At 34.8% G+C, this 17,135-nt stretch overlaps 1 protein-coding gene across 1 annotated transcript; it reads right to left on the bottom strand.

The window, feature by feature from the left end:
- Positions 1-12,622: 12,622 nt before the first annotated feature.
- Positions 12,623-13,689, bottom strand: LOC121263301 (protein MIZU-KUSSEI 1-like). The gene has a single exon (XM_041166115.1). The coding sequence runs from the start codon at positions 13,516-13,518 to the stop codon at positions 12,787-12,789; it is 732 nt and encodes a 243-aa protein (XP_041022049.1). The 5' UTR covers positions 13,519-13,689; the 3' UTR covers positions 12,623-12,786.
- Positions 13,690-17,135: the final 3,446 nt, after the last annotated feature.

The raw sequence follows: 17,135 nt of genomic DNA, 5'->3' as shown, positions 1-17,135 counted from the left end.
AAAGAAAGAAAATTACCGGGCAATGTATGGCCCATCAAGAGGAAAATGCAAGAAGGAAGAAGTTTCGGTGGTGGGAAAAAAAAAAAAAAGAATCACTTTACGATAAAATTGGAGGCAGCAGTTTCCATGCAGTCTCACTCACATAACAATTTATTTAAGATAAGTCAAATTGTACTCTGTAAAATTTTCGCTTTTATTAATCTCATTTATCAGACGGTCTTTTCGGATCGGAGACACGTGCTAGACCTTTTGGCTATTCATTGCTTCAACAAATCGAGAAGGAAAAAATAAATTAGGAAAATGTTGGCTTACCTCTCACTTTTCCCACTCATTTTAACGTTTTGTTTTTCATTTTTATTTAATAATCAAAAAAAATAATTTTTAATATATTAATATATTTTTTTATTTAAAAAAAAGAAAAAAATATCAAAATAACTTAACGGTCAAATAGAGCAGTGCCACTCAAGCGACAGAATAGCACTGCTCAATAAATTAAAATAGACAAGTGCTAACCCTTTGAAAAAAAACGATTTCATTTTTTATTGTAAGAAATATATTTTTTTATTAGTAAGATTTGTTTTTTTTTTTTATAATATAAAGAATTGCTTAAAATTTATCTATTTAGAACTTCTATCTAACATTATTCAATTATATTTGTAGTTACATATTGTAAAAGTTTCTTCTATTTCTTTTGAGGAAAATTGATATGAAAAAATTATTGATGAATTTCATTTTTTTAAACTAATTATGTGTAATTTGTACATCTTAAATTATGTCTAAGATTATTTTAAAATAATTTATAAAAATAATAAGGAAGGCTACTATGCTCCTCAATTACACTGCTCACTTATTTTATTGATGTGACACTACCATATAATGACATGTAACTTATTTAAAAATACTAAAAATACAAACATACAAATGGTAAAGAAGATTTAGAATTTTAGTTTTACTTTTTTTATATTTTCGAATGTCATTTTATTTTAAATATATATATATATATATTTTAATAAGTCACACGACACGACATCAATGTGAGAAGGTGAGTGGTATAACTTAAATGATACAGCAGCAATATTCTTATTTTATATAAATATTCTCAATTTAAAGCATAATATATAAATAATTGTAGGGTTGTACGTATTATTAGAATGTATCATATAAATAAATATGACAAAATTGAAATGGAAAATAACATATAAACACCCAATAATATTTCCATATAATCTGCATGCAGTTAATTTGGATTTTTCCATTTACTCATCATGAGTAATAATGTTAACCCAGAAAATGTAGAGACTGTAGAAATTAACAATTTAATAACGAAACTGGCAAAAACAAGTGGAACAAAGCCATTCTCGAGGTAGTCTCGAGAGTCCCAACCTCTAAATATAAAACCAATATTGCAGACTGATCATCACTCCATGCATCTGATTCTTTCTTTATTTGTCAATTACTACTGATTTCACATGATCCCCATCACAAATCCCTTGGAATCGAACATTTCTTATTTGTTTAAATAAACTGCATTTCTTATATTCTTTTCTTTTTTCTAAGTAAATTACATCACCATGACTAATGGTACGAGTTTTGTTATGTACAAGCAAGTTTGTGTACTAATCTGTATACTAATATTGTTGCATTTATATTCAAAATTCAAATTAGTACTGTTTTCAATAAAATCTACTTTCTAACCAATCATATTGAATAGGTGCGCGTATTAGGGCGCAGAATCGCTTACAACTAGATTTTTCCCTAATGGTACATATTAGCTAAAAATGCAAGTTTATTTGGTTGTTGTTTCTATCCAAGGATCTGAGCAATCAGCATCGGGAAATTATGATAGAAGATGTTAATGCTTAAAATCTCCCCACCAACGGAAGAAAGAGCTATCTCCTACCTATGATGTAAACTCGGGCCTCGTTTGGTGGCGTCCATAACCCGCGATAGCAGTTTGTAATGGTGATACGGTGCCCGTATCTACATCCATAACAATGAATAAAAAATAAATACAAAAAATATAAACAAAAAGGGACACACATATTTACATAGTTCGGCACAAGATTTACATCCACGGGTTATTTGGAGGGTAAATCCACTATTATACATTTTACTATCTCTTGTGGTTTCTCATATCTCACAATATAACAGGATCAGGACCCTTTAACTCAGAGAAGATTAAAAAAAAAAAAAAAATGGCGTATCGCCTTGTTTGAGGTTAAAGAAGAAAAAAAAAATTGCTTTCGTCTTAGCCCCAAATTTTCATTTCTCAATTCTCTTATCCCTTTCATATAGCCATTGGGAGTAGAAAATAAAACAAAAAGTGATTTGCTGTGTTATACCCTACCCTTTAATGGCTGACGAGAGATTGTATATATATAATAAACTGTTTACAAGATAGAGTCAGTTACAAGATTTGATATTCTTAATATGATAAATGCTATCTCCTATAAACTTAGACTTGAGACGGTGGTATCTGAATACTTTGGGATGACGTTGGACTTGATGTCTTTTGAATCTACTTTGAACTTATCTTGGAGTTGGACTTATTGTTTGAATATGTTTTGACCTTATCCTTATCACGCTCCTGCAAGTTCAACGGGGAAGACCTCACGTTGACCTTGTGGCGCAGATGGGAGAAACGAACAGAAACCAGTGGTTTAGTGAGCACATCGGCGATTTGATCCTTATTGGACAGGAATTGAACATCCAATGATTTATTATGAACTTTTTTGCAGACAAAATGATAATCTACTTTCACGTGTTTTGTACAAGCATGAAATACTGGATTAGCCACCAAATAAGTCGCTCCTATGTTATCACACCATAAGATCGGACGTGAAGAGATAAATATCTGAAGTTCACGAAGCAAGGATAATAGCCATAAGGTCTCGGCAGTAGCATGAGCAACAGCACGATATTCGGCCTCGGTGTTTGATCTGGCCACAGTAGGCTGCTTTTTGGAGCTCCATGAAATAAGGTTGTGACCATAGTAGATGCAGTAGTCAGAAGTGGATTTACGATCATCAGGTGAGCCAGCCCAGTCCGCATCGAAATAAACTGAGAGCTGTGTTGAGGGACTAGGTTTGAGGAGTAGGCCGAAATTAATAGAAAATTTAAGGTACCTCAGTATCCGTTTAAAGGCAGTCCAGTGGATGTCCGTTGGCTTATGCATGAATTGACACACTTTGTTCATGGCAAAGGAGATATCTGGGCGAGTGAGTGATAGGTACTGAAGAGCTCCCGCTACGCTGCGAAATAAATTCTCATCTGGACATGGGTTGCCATCAAAAAGTGATAACTGTTGGGAGGAGGACATGGGAGAGGAGACTGGCTTAGCCTCTAACATGTTGGTACGTTTCAGGAGTTTAAAATTATACTGTCTCTAAGAAAGGAGAAGACCCCCTGAAACTGAGATGACCTCCACGCCTAAAAAATAATTTAAGGGCCCCAAATCTTTTACAGTAAAGTCACAGTTGAGTTGAGGAAGAAGCTAAGTGATGGCATCTGCGTTTGATCCTGTGATTAAAATATCATCTACATACACCAATACATACATTGTAAGAGAGTCCGAGACATAGACAAATAGAGAATTGTCTGACTGAGAGTTAATAAACCTGAGATCCATCAGTTTGTCACTGAGGCGTGAGAACCAAGCCCGCGGGGCTTATTTTAATCTGTATAACGCCTTGTTCAACTTACAAACGTGGGTAGGAAACTGAGGATGGACATAACCCACTGGCTGTTGCATGTATACAACTTCAGAGAGAAAGCCATGGAGAAAGGTGTTACTGATGTCTATCTGATGTACAGGCCAGTTGTGAGATATTGCGTGACTAAAAACAAGCCGAATAGTTGTAGGCTTGATGACTAGACTGAAAGTATCATCATAGTCTAACCCTTGCTGTTGATGATAGCCCTTTGCAACTAGACGGGCTTTCCGTCGTTTAGGAGTGCCATCAGAATTAATTTTTGTTTTGTAAACTCATTTGTTGCCAATCAGGTTCATGCCAGCTTTATAAGGGACTACGGACCACGTACCTTGCTTCATAAGAGCAGAGAATTCTACATCCATGGCCTCACGCCAGTCGGAGAATTTGTGAGCTTTAGAGTAACATGTGGGATCAGTAGGAATGGTGGAAATGGTGAGGAGAGTAGTGGGCAGAGGATACCTGGTAGTGCTATCAAAAAATTGTTTGGGCTTCACAATATTGTTCTGTGAGCAGGTGGTCATCGGGTGAGAAAGAGTTGGAAGCGATTCAGACGGCAAGGCATCAGTGGATGGAGCAAGAACCAGAAACGACATTGACGATGAAGGAACTGAAAACAGGGGAAAAAGCTCAGTCGTCGCAGCAGAGGAAGAAGATAAGTGAGACGCTGATGTTTCGGGGGGATCCGTATGCAACGTCGTAATAGGAGATGATGGAGGAATAAAAAAGACAGGTTCAGATTGGTCGTTTGAAGACACTAGAATAGGTAGCAGAGTGGACGACGCTGTAGGAGGAAATTTGGCATGAACTAAAGGCAGTGTAGGTGTTGTGAACGGAAATAAAGACTCATAAAAAATTACATGCCGAGATACGAATACTTTGCCAGAGTCAGGATCAAGGCATTTGTAACCTTTGTGGAGGTTACTAATGCCAATGAAGATGCATTTTTTGGACCTAAAATCCAACTTGTGTTTGTCAAAGGGCCGGAGATAGGGATATCAAGCACAACCGAAAATCTTAATGATAGAAAAATCGAGTGCTTGGTGAAATAATTTTTCAAATAGAGATATGTCGAGAGAAGCAATTGGAAAACGATTGATGAGATAGGTTGCCATTAGGAAAGCATCATCCCAAAAACAATGAGGAGTAGAACTTTGAGATAATAAGGATAAACCCATTTCAACAACATTACGATGTTTTCTTTCAACAGAACTATTTTGTTGAGAGGTGTAAGGGCAAGAAATAGGATGTTGAATTCTCACTTTGTGAAAATACTGATTAAGTGTTTGAAATTAACCTCCCCAATCTGTTTGGGCACATTTTATTTGACGATTAAATTGTTGTTCAACCATTTTTTGAAATTGAGTACAAATAGTCAAGACGTCAGATTTATTTACAAGAGGATAGAGCCAAACAAATTTGCTGAAATGATCACTGAAATGATCAATGAATGAAACATAATATGTATTGCCTTTTGTAGATAAAATAGGGGATGGACCCCATACATCAGAAAAAATTAAATCTAGAGGATGATCTGAAATAGATTGAGAAACTAGGAAGGGAAGACGATGGCTCTTCCCTTGCTGGCATGTTGAACAAACACCTGGTATTTTATTGGATGAAACTGGAAGAGAGAATTTAGACACAATATGCTTTATGGTTTGATAGGTGGGATGTCCCAAACGGCGGTGCCATACTTCCAAAGAAACACGTTGACATAAAAAGGATTGAGACGATGAAGAGGTCGAGATGGATGAGGGGAAGGGATAGAGTCCATCTTTAGGCATGCCTAGCAGAAGAACCTTCTTCGTGACCTCGTCCTTCACAAAAAAATGAGATGAGTGAAATTCAATAAATACATTATTGTCTTTGTTAAATTGGTTCACAGAAATAAAGTTCTTTTTAATTTGTGGAACATGTAAAATATTGTGAAGGGTAAAACCAGATTGTGAGGACTTAATCTCAGATGAACCAATGTGAGCGATAGCGAAACCTGCCCCGTCTCCTACTTAAATTTGATCCACACCATTATAGGTCTTAGCATGGAGATTCAAGTTCTGAATATCATTAGTAAGATGATTGGTGGAGCTGGTGTTGGGATACCAATTGGTATCAGCTAAAGCTTGTGGCGCTGTAAAAAATGCAGACATGTTGTTCGGCATGTTTTGATAGGCCTGATCAAAACGATGGAAGCACTTGATGGCAAGATGACCAGCTTTGCCACAGATCTAGCACATTGGGTGATTACAACCACCTCAATCCCTGTTATGACCACGCGAACTTGAGTACGATGGAGCACGATTCGGGTAGTGTGTCTTACTAGAAGGACCACGAGATTGGTTAGTGCGGGTGGCGACATTGGCAGAACCAATTGTAGCTTCAACAACTTGATGATGTTGCTGTAGACGTAACTCAAAGTTGAGAAGATGACCAAAGATATCTTCAAGCTCCATGGGATTATCCCTTGTTTGAATGGACGTAACAATAGGATCATAAGAAGAGTCTAGTCCACAAAGCAGATATGAGATAATTTCAGTGTCTGGAAGTGGATGTCCAATGGCTGCAAGAGTGTCAACCAGGAACTTTACATTCTGGAAATAATATGAGATGGACAAGCCCCCATTCGTGACAGTAGAGAGTTGACGCCGAGTTGTCAAGAGACGAGCTCGAGAATGAGAGGAATACATTTTTTCGAGTGCAGACCATACCTCTCGAGACGTGGTAACACCAACCACTTTGGCAAGAATGCTTTTCGATAAAGAGGACATGAGAATACTCAAGACAATCTGGTCTTTGTCAAACCAGTGAGTAATTTCTGGATTGAGAAGCAGAGGAGGGGCTGTAGTGGACGAAGCAACCGCTGGGTTTGGAATATATTGGGTAGGTTGAGGACGATTCCCATCGATGTAGCCAAAAAGACATTGGCCTCTGAGATATGGAGTGATTTGAGCTCTCCATAGCAAGTAGTTGTCACTACTCAGTTTGATAGTCACCAAGCCTTGGATGCTAGGAGGGGTAACGGGGGTGTTTGAGAGAGACGAAGCGGAAGAGGATGCCATTGACGTTAGTCACATTGGCTCTTGATGCCATAAAACAAAAGGTGATTTGTTGTGTTATACTCTCTACCTTTAATGGCTGACGAGAGATTGTATATATATAATAAATTGTTTACAAGATAGAGTCAGTTACAAGATTTGATATTCTTAATATGATAAATGCTATCTCCTATAAACTTGGACTTGAGACGGTGGTATCTGAATACTTTGGGATGACGTTGGACTTGGAGTTGATATCTTTTGAATCTACTTTGAACTTATCCTGGAGTTGGATTTCCTGTTTGAATCTATTTTGAACTTATCCTGGAGTTGGTCTTGTGTCACCTCACCTCTACTTTTTGTGACTGACTTCCTTCCTCTCCTTTCTCATTTTTTTGTCAATTCTCTCTTTTTCTTCGACACCTTGCTTTGCCTTTTTGTCTTGTACTCTTCCTTTATTTTCCCACTTGCCTTTTGATGATGGTCCTTTGGTGGGCACAGCTGCTATTTTTATCCCTTAAGAGCATCCTCGTTAGCTTAGCCAAATTCATTTCCAAAATTTAGCCAATATCACACTTCTTTACATTTACCTATTCTATTTAAATTCAATCTTTGCATTGGATTAATCATTTACTCTTTATATAATAATAAAATATTATTAATTTAATAATTTTTCTTATTGAATTTATTTGTATCACATTTTATAATTCTACCAATTTAATATTAATAATAATTATATTCTAATTAAATTAATATTAATATTTATCACATTTATTAAATATTAATATTAATAATAATTATATTATAATTAAATTATCATTATAATTAACTTAATAATTAATATTCTAATTAATATTGACTAATTAATTTATTTTTATCACATTTTATATTTAATAATAATAAATCGAACCAAATTTCTTAATTACAAAAAATACCTACATATTTTGTGGGAGGAGTGAGAATTGAATATTTTAATATTTGGCTAACCTACTGTTCACCTACAAATTTGGAGAATCACTGTAGCAGAAGTCTAAAAATTTATAGAGATACCCAATCCAATGTGATGATTTTTTTGCACATATTGGCTAAAGTTTAGCTATCATTAGACTTTGGCCAAGCCGTCCTCATTGGCTTGGTCAAAGTTGAATGATGACTAAAATTTAGATAATCTATGCTAAAAAGACCCCACATTGGATAGAACATCTCTAAAATAATTTGGACTTCTGCTACAATGGTTGACCAAAGATGAAGAACCACAATTGATTCACTAAATATTAAAATACTAATTTCTCACTCCAACAACTTGTAGGTGTTTATGTAGGTGCAAATTTTTTATTGACATTGAAATGGGTATATTGCTAGATATTTGGTTAGTGAATAAAAAATTTAGATAGAATTTTAGATAAACTTAATCTCAATTTTAGGTTATTAGCATTAAATGACCTTTGAAAATATGATTTTTTTAATATTAATTAAATTATAATATAATTATTATTAATATTAAATTTGTAGAGTTATAAAATGTGATACAAATAAATTAAATAAAAAAATTATTAATTTAATAATATTTGATTATTATATAGAGAATGAATGGTTAATCCAATGTGGAGATTGAATTTAAATGGAATGGGTAAATGAAAAAAAATGTAATATTGACTAAATTTTGAAGATGCATTTAATCAAATCAATGATGATACTTTTAGAAGACATAAAATAAAATAGAGACGGAAAGAAAAAAATGAGAGAGAGAGAATAAGAGCATAAATTCTAAAAGCTATATTTTTATTATTCTCAATTGTTATTAATACAAATCATTGATATGGATATGAAAATTATATAAAGATGAGATAAGATAAATATATTCATCATAATGAAAATCAAAATCTATTGATTCGATAATTATAAAAATTAAATAAGTAATCAAATCAGGGTAATATGTAATCAAATCAAATTCTTAATTTGATATTATTTTTAACAAAACGTTGAGATAGCCATCTAGAAAGAATCTAGGGTCATAATTTAGGAGAAACTCATTAGAAATGATGATCACTCCACAAAAATAAAATCAAAATACAACTACATTCTTTTTGAAACAACTTGCACGCATTTACCCCTATAAGACAATAATCTCCAAGTTCATAACCCAAAAGAATAATGATGTATATAAATTCTAAATGTACAAGTTTTATACAAATCTTTTATAAAAAAAAAAAAAATGTATTTCATCACGAAAAATTGTGAAAAGCTCACTATTTCCTGATGATTTCTTTTACAAAAAAACTTACCCAAGATGAGGTGGAAACTCGCATCATTTCAGTTTTTTTTTTTTTTTTTTTTTTTTTTTTTTTTTTTTTTTTTTTTTTTTTTTTTTTTTTTTTTTTTTCAACCTATAAAAATCTGGGATTATTCAAACGTATATATGTTGGGTTGAGGCTGGATGGATCGGTTTATCCAGAAATTTGGACATCCTATATATTAGCCCCGGATACATCAGCGTTGATTTCATGCAGTGGTCCAAGTGGTAATTAGGAGGCCCATCAATTATGGGTGGCCCACCACGTTATTAAGTCGAACATTCTCCCACATCGAAAGGAATTTATTTATGCAATTCGCTCAAAAATAATTATTTATTTATTTCAAAGAAAATCTCAAAAATTAATAGATAATATCACATCAATATCAGAGAGATCAAGTACTGCATGTAAAATGAGTGTAATTTGTAAAAAATTTCATACATAACCGTACATAAGAAAATAGCTTGGACTTACCATTACCTCGGGCATAATGGATAGCACTACACAGGAGAAAGAAAATGGACAAAAAACAGAGGTGAACTTTATGAAATTCATGTATTCGAACGCGTCAAGCTTGAGTTTTTCTTCTTGATGTATTTTATGTTCACGTGAAAAGTTCAATCTCGTTTGGATAGTAAAATGAGATGAGATGAAATGATTTTAGAATAGTTGAATAAAATATTATTATAATATTATTTTTTAATATTATTATTATTTTGAGATTTGAAAAGGTTGAATTGTTTATTATATTTTATGTAAAAATTTAAGAAAATTGTAATCATGAGATGATATGAGATAAGCTGAAGTGAGATAGTTTCTATATCCAAACCACCCGTAATGTTAAGGGAGTTCGAACTTATTTACGTCGAGTTACTTTATTTTGATAAAATAAATTATTTATATATATAATATATATATATATATTGTATTTTATAACTCTATTTGTAAATTTCTACAAACAAATTTTGATATTTTAATTTGCTAATATGTTTATAAAATGTATATATACATATATCAATGATAAACTAAAATTTTATTAAACTGATATATCAAAGTCATGGCTTGTCGAGTAATATTCTTGTTTATTAACAACCCAATATTTTGATATTGATCCTCCAATTTAAAGAATCTCATGAACAACTCATGGTGACGGTAACCCAAACAATCTGATCCATGCATGTGGCTGAGGAATGAAACCACCCGGCATACACCACCAAGCACGGAGATCATGCACTGCACCCCTCTATACATATTTTCATATCTATGCGAGACCTGATCTTGTTGGCCGGTTGGACGTATATATGGTCAGATTTTCTGGTTGATAGCTAGTAGTACTGTCAAACGTAAAGCAAGCAAAAGGAGAAATAGAAACAAATGGGAAAAAGTTGGTGGAGCCCTAGTGTTCGTGAAGTGGCAATATAATTTACTCGTGTGCATGTCCATATCTGCAACGTACCTCGTGTGTATCTGATTCTTATCCACCTATTTTTTCTTCACACTATATATATATATATATATGTGATCGATCGAACTGACGTTCTCAATCCATCGAAGACGAAGATATTGGATGGGGCGGGGGACACAAAACAAAGCAAATCAGACCATATATGCAGTACGCTGGAAGTCACTCCATACTGCAGCATATATGTAACAACATGCAACGACAAGCCAGGCCAAGCCTTTCGTAAATTAAAGAACCAATAATTAAAGGTCCAGTCAACAGTACTACGTACTCATCAATCAGATAATCACGGCCTCGATGGGGTTTATGGATGTGCATGCATGCAGCATGCATGCTGCATGGCTATAAAAAGAAGAAGTAGAAGAAGCCAAGAACAGGATGTAGCTTCACGTGTGACAAGACAGCTCAACTAATTAGTAATTAATGACGTTTTTCTGCAAATTATCATACATACAGTACTTCGATCCCCGATCGATGGATGTTTGTTTGTATCACAACCACAAAACTTAAGGCAAGACATGAAGGCTTTTCAGGTCAATTCTTCGATCGGGTATTATTCTTTTCTTTTGATCTTTCCATTAATTAGAATATCGACCCTCATGACCAGTTCGATCTATATATAAAGCTGATCAGCCCGTGAAATATCATGCATTCTGGCACTAGACAGCAAAAGAACAGTCAACTTAGGGCTACCTAGCTCTGATGCGTCGTTTTACAAGGATAAGGCCAACAAACTGATCATCATATGTACCCCTTTTTCATGCATATAATTTGTTGAAAAAACTTATTTCTTTACAAGTTTTTTTTTTTTTTTTTTGAAACAATAGATCATAATTAGATTTAAATGCGTAAGATTTTTATGGCTAAAATTTTAAAAATTCCACTTCGGCGCAGTAGAATATCCTAAAAAACTTAGGATATAGATCTTGATCCAATTCATATAGTACTATTTTTAGAAAACTTCTATTCATAAGTCTCATACACCACACATCACCTTTTTGTAATTTTTTTTTAATTTTTTCTCTTACTATATGTGTGGCATATGGACAATGAGTAGAATAATTCAATTTTTTTAAAAAGAATAAAACAAAAAAAATTAAAAAAAAAACTTAAAAAAATAATAAATAATAAAGAAATTATGGTATGTGGTGTGTGAGATTTATGAATAACAATGCTCCTATTTTTATAGTCTTAATATTATTTTGGAAAGAGATTTGCTATTCATCATCCCTATACAGTACCACACACCACATTTATAAAAAAAATATTTATCTTTCTTAAACTTATTGAATTCTTCTACCCATCATTTATATATCATATATTTGGTAAGAAAAAAAAATGTAGGATGTGGCGTGTGGGGACGATGAATAGAATTTTTTTTTTTTTGAAAAATATAATTTTGTGCAAAATATTCAGCAATGCAACTAGTACGGTTGCCTAACTCTTACGTACGAATCTTAATTAAAGATAATGATATACTTACAATTCTTTTACAACTTATATTTTACTTGTAGATTTATCATTTTGATCCCTTAATTAATATTGATTGGTACGTATATAATATTTATTATTCTTTTTTAGCAACAAACGGGTCTAGTACTTAAGGACTACATCATCAGGTCAAAACTCTTTATCTGAGTGTGACTTATACTAGTAATATAATACTAATTTACCCGGAGGCACCTATATATAAGATAAGAGATCAGACCTAGATAATCCTGTGATCATGAAAATAATGATTTATTTGGGGTGAAAATGAGAGCTAGCTAGCTTTGTGGGGTTGGATGAGAGGGATAATGATTAGTGTCAATGTCGTGGAATAACGATTATTTTCAATCAATTAATGCAATCATGACACCTTATTAAAAATAAATTTAAATATAATTACAAAATTAACAATATTTCCATGAGTAAATTAATAGTTATAATATGGTTGAAAGTGGTTCATTTTTCGATGAGTATAGTATATATATCACTTTCGATTCTTAAAGCAAGCTGTAGTAGATCATCTAAAATTGGGGAATTATCATTAATTTTCCCCTATATATAATAATAAATACAACATGCTGGCGGTAATATAAGATTAAGAACTTATGATATATATGAAAGTAGCGAGGCAGGTTTGGATATATGCACATGATGAGATAGTACTGCTACAGATCAATATTCTACATTAATCCTACATAAAAATATCTATATTACACAGTCTTCATTCTTCAATATGGTCAAGTATTATTTTGGGGTGGCTTCGGCCGGCCTTGGTTGTGTTCTTAATTTGCTGCATGTCATGACCTGAGAAGAAATATGCTGAGCTCCTGGCCGGAGCTCCCAACTGGGTTAATCATGTGAAACGACTCTGAGTCATGCGATCCAATGACTCGCTCAAAGCCGGCTCTAAGGTACAAGAGCTGATCACCTCCATCCCCTTCCACCTCGGACTTGTTGGCCGCCGCAGCAGGCAGGACTCCCGCTCCAACGGAGACTGTCTGCATCTGTTTCAGCACCGCAGCATCGCTCGCCGTCATCTGACGCCTTATGGCGAACCCAACCTTCCTGCCGTTGCAGTACATGGACCAAACGGGCACGTTGAAGAGCGAGCATGAGCTGGAGTTAGAGCTCATCGTGGAGCTGGACCTGAGGGTCTCCTTTTGTCTGTCGCACTCGAGCGCGATTCTTAGCACGCCGTGCTGCATCTCTCTGGCGAGGTAGGCCGTGGGGACGGCGAACTCCAGCAGCAGAAGTGGGGAGCTCCGGGTGTCGTCTTGTAGGCAGAAGCTGACACGACCTTTCCTGTAGCCGAAGAAGGTACCGGTCACGGTAGAGGAGGAGCCGAGAGTTGATTCGGTGTCGCTGGAGAGTGAATCGGACGGTTGGAAGCCACAACATGGAACCATGCACTCCACCAAGGACCGAAAGGATCGCCGGAGCCTCACATCTTTGCCACAGTCGACGGAGGTTGCAGTGTCCATAATATGCAGGGCATGGCCTCTTTGGCTTCCCAAGTCTATCATCCTCATGGTCTTTGTGTTTATGTTAAGAGCTCAGAGTTAATGTGAGAGAGAGAGAGAGAGAGAAGGGGGGCGTCGGCCGGACTGTGCCGGGAGAAATGTCAAGAGTGAAGGAGATATATAGCTAGAGCAACCGGTGAAGAAAATAATTAGGTATAGAGTATGAAGATGGGGGAGGCCTAAAAAGCCAATAAATAAGCAAAGGAGGGGGAGCAAAAGTGACGTAAAGGCATTGGAGAATGAAAGAGAGAGTGGGCCGAGGAATCGTGGGCAATAATTCTGCCCACGAGGGGCGTGCGGGAGGGTCCCATTCTTTGAACTACTCGGGTGTGTGTACGTGGCGTGCCCGATGCTGAATTGCTGATCGTATGGTTGTATAAATTTGATGGGTCGTATTAGGGTAATTTATTGCAAAAACTACTACTATTGATAGCTGATTTTGAAACATGTTTGACTAATGCTATATACTGTTACGTAGTATATAAATATCGTATAATTATTTTTAAAAAAATAAGATTTATTATTAAAAAATTAATTTATTTTAATCGTTTTTAAAAAAATAAGATTTGTTATTAAAAAATTAATTTATTTTATTAGAATCATTTATTTACTTTTTTTTTAAATTATATAATATTTATATATTTTATGACTATAACTATTATTTTTCATCAATTTTATTGCTGTGAGAGCTCTTTATATCTGACACTTACCTACAACTCATGGCGATCGCAATGGCCTACCTTCATTAATACAGCATGAGTTAGGCTTCTACACTAAAGTGATATCTGATCAATCTTTTCAAAACATGATTCTTATCCAGCCATTATTATTTGTTATAAAGAGAAATATTTTAATTATAAATAATTTTTATAAAAATAAATTTATAAATTAATGTGATTTTATATATAATATATTAAAATTATTTTATAATATTTACTTCTATAAAATATGCAGTACTCTACTCTTGCAGCACTTCTTTATTTAAAAAAAAAAAGTACCTAATCTAAGGCCGAAAACGGAAGACGATGAGTCAAGAAGATAGTAAAGAATATAAAATTTATGAAGTTTACCCTCAGTTGTCAGTAGTAAAGTCTTCCCAAAGCGGAAAGAAAAAAAGTTTGAAACAGAAACGAAACAATGGTCCAATGGAGAGGATGGGATGGCATGCATGAGTATGAGTATGATGAGAAAGGAAGCACGCCCAAGGCAATGATTAGACCCAAGTGTCCTGTCTGTCCCAGTTTCCTCCTACGCCAATAAGATACTAATATCATATGTTCATCCCATGACAAAAAATAGTGACTGCATGGATAGATAAAAGTTAAAACGCGTCAAAGACCAACTAATGGGAAAATCTGTCCTGAATATTCTCCCAACTTTCACTGCAAAACTGAGGTAAGTTTAGTTAAGTCAAAGAGCAAGTCTCTTTATATATAATTAAGCCGGTAAAAGCTTTGATAGGTTCAGTTTAATCAATCAATAGTGTTTCATTTTTAACCAAAGTAATTATAGAAAGTATATATAGAAAAGAAATATTTTAATTATAAAAAGATTTTATAAAATAAATTTATAAATTAATATAATAAAAATAAATTTATAAATTAATATAGCTCGTAAGTGATACGTTAAATTATGCATAGTTTGAAAGAACAACTATATGATAATACCACTAGTATTAAGCTAATTTTTTACGGAAGAGTTAATAGCAAGGGTGTTCTAATTATGAGCTTATAAAGGCCATTAATATATAAATGAAAGATTGAAAGGATTTAATTTCATTTTCATTAAGTTGAGATTCTTGTTGATCAATAAGATAATGACCTTGCCTTGGATACCTAATCATTGTTCTGTGAGATCAGATGATCATAATGCCGAGTGATTTTGTGGAATTAATGTTTATCAATCTAGTCATATATTGTTAGATGATAAAGGGTAAAAAGCTACAAGTTGTTTGTATTTCTAGTTTTATATTCTTTTATTCTTTATTTTACACAGCTGTAAATATAGAATTAATTTTTACTTTCTATTAATTTGTTACAGAGCAAACTTGTATATAGGCTATGGCCTCCTTTCCTCTTTTGAGATGAACAGTGCAATACGCAGAATTGTTTTTCTCAGTCTCCATCAACGCTCTCTGCTTTCTGCTTTCTTCTTGTTACCAACGAATTACATGGTATCCAAGAGCCAGTGAGAGCAAAGATGGAGTTCTCAGCTTCGCATACCCCACCCGATTCACTAACTCACTCAGACCTTCATACAAACCCTCCCTCCTGATACCTCAACCTTGTAGATCCCACAAACCCTTATCGTTTAGATCACGACGATAGTCCTTCAATCACTCTCGTTGTTGATCTACTCACCATTGAAAACTACACAACCTGGTCCCGTGTGATGAAACGTGCCTTACGAGCTAAGAACAAGCTCGATTTCATTGACGACACCTTAACCAAACCCAGCCTTCCTGATGACCCATTAATCGACCTTTGGAATCGTTGCAATGACATGGTAGTGTCATGGATCCAAAATTCCATCACTCCCTCTCTCAAATCCAGTGTTGCCTTCGTCGACGATGCATACGAGATTTGCCTGGATCTCCATGAATGGTTGCCTCACCAAAATGGGCCCCGAATCTTCTAATTGAAGAAAGCTTTGGCTTCTCTTTCCCAAGAACATGACTCGGTAAGCATTTATTATAGAAATCTCAAGACTCTTTAGGACGAAATGGCAATTTATGACCCCCTCCCAGCTTGTTCCTGCGGCACTATGAAGATCCTTTTGGTCAGATCCCAACGGGATTGTGTTCTTCAATTTTTGATGGGTTTGAATGATTCTTACTCACACATTCGTGACCAGATCGTGCTTCTAGATCCTCTTCCCCTTGTTTCTAAGGTTTTTTCCCTTGTACAGCAACAAGAGCGCCATTACCAAATCACCTCTCATCCCCAACCTTTTGAAACCCTAGCTCTTGCTATCAAGAAACCTTATAACCCTTCCAAACCATCTCCCACAAATCAAACCAACCCCAGAAAGGACCGCCTCTATTGCACTCACTGCAAAATTTCAGACCACACTGTCGACAATTGCTTCAAACTTGGCCATGTCGAACCTCCCCTTTGTACCCATTGCAACATGACTAGTCACTCAGTTGAAAAATGCGATAAGTTTAATGGGTATCCACTGGGTCACAAATTCCATAATAGACATCCTCCTAGTTCTCATGCTAATCTCTCTATTGCTCCTGAATTAGATGGTGTCGGTGAGGACAAGGTGGGTTTGACAAAGCTCCAATATCAGCAGCTGCTAGCTCTATTACAACCTCAGGATCCTATCTCAGCAAATGTCCTACGTTCCATTTCATCCAATAACCCAGCCTCACACTCCAACATGTCTTGTATACTCAATTGCTTTTCAACACACACACAAGCCTTTTTGGCTTCACCCAGCACAAATTGTAAAATTAATACTGGTGCACCTCCTTGTTTTCATCCATTACTTCCATAGTTTCATACTCTGTTAAGCTTCTAAATGGAAGCTCAGCATCCGTGACCCATGTTGGTATCGTCCATTTAACCAATACTGTTATTCTTAGAGAAGTTCTTTGTGTCCTTTCTTTTAATTTCAATTTA

The sequence above is a fragment of the Juglans microcarpa x Juglans regia genome, chromosome 4S (assembly GCF_004785595.1).
Source record: "Juglans microcarpa x Juglans regia isolate MS1-56 chromosome 4S, Jm3101_v1.0, whole genome shotgun sequence".
Lineage (NCBI taxonomy): Eukaryota > Viridiplantae > Streptophyta > Magnoliopsida > Fagales > Juglandaceae > Juglans > Juglans microcarpa x Juglans regia.
This window is presented reverse-complemented; position numbering and strand designations above follow the sequence as displayed.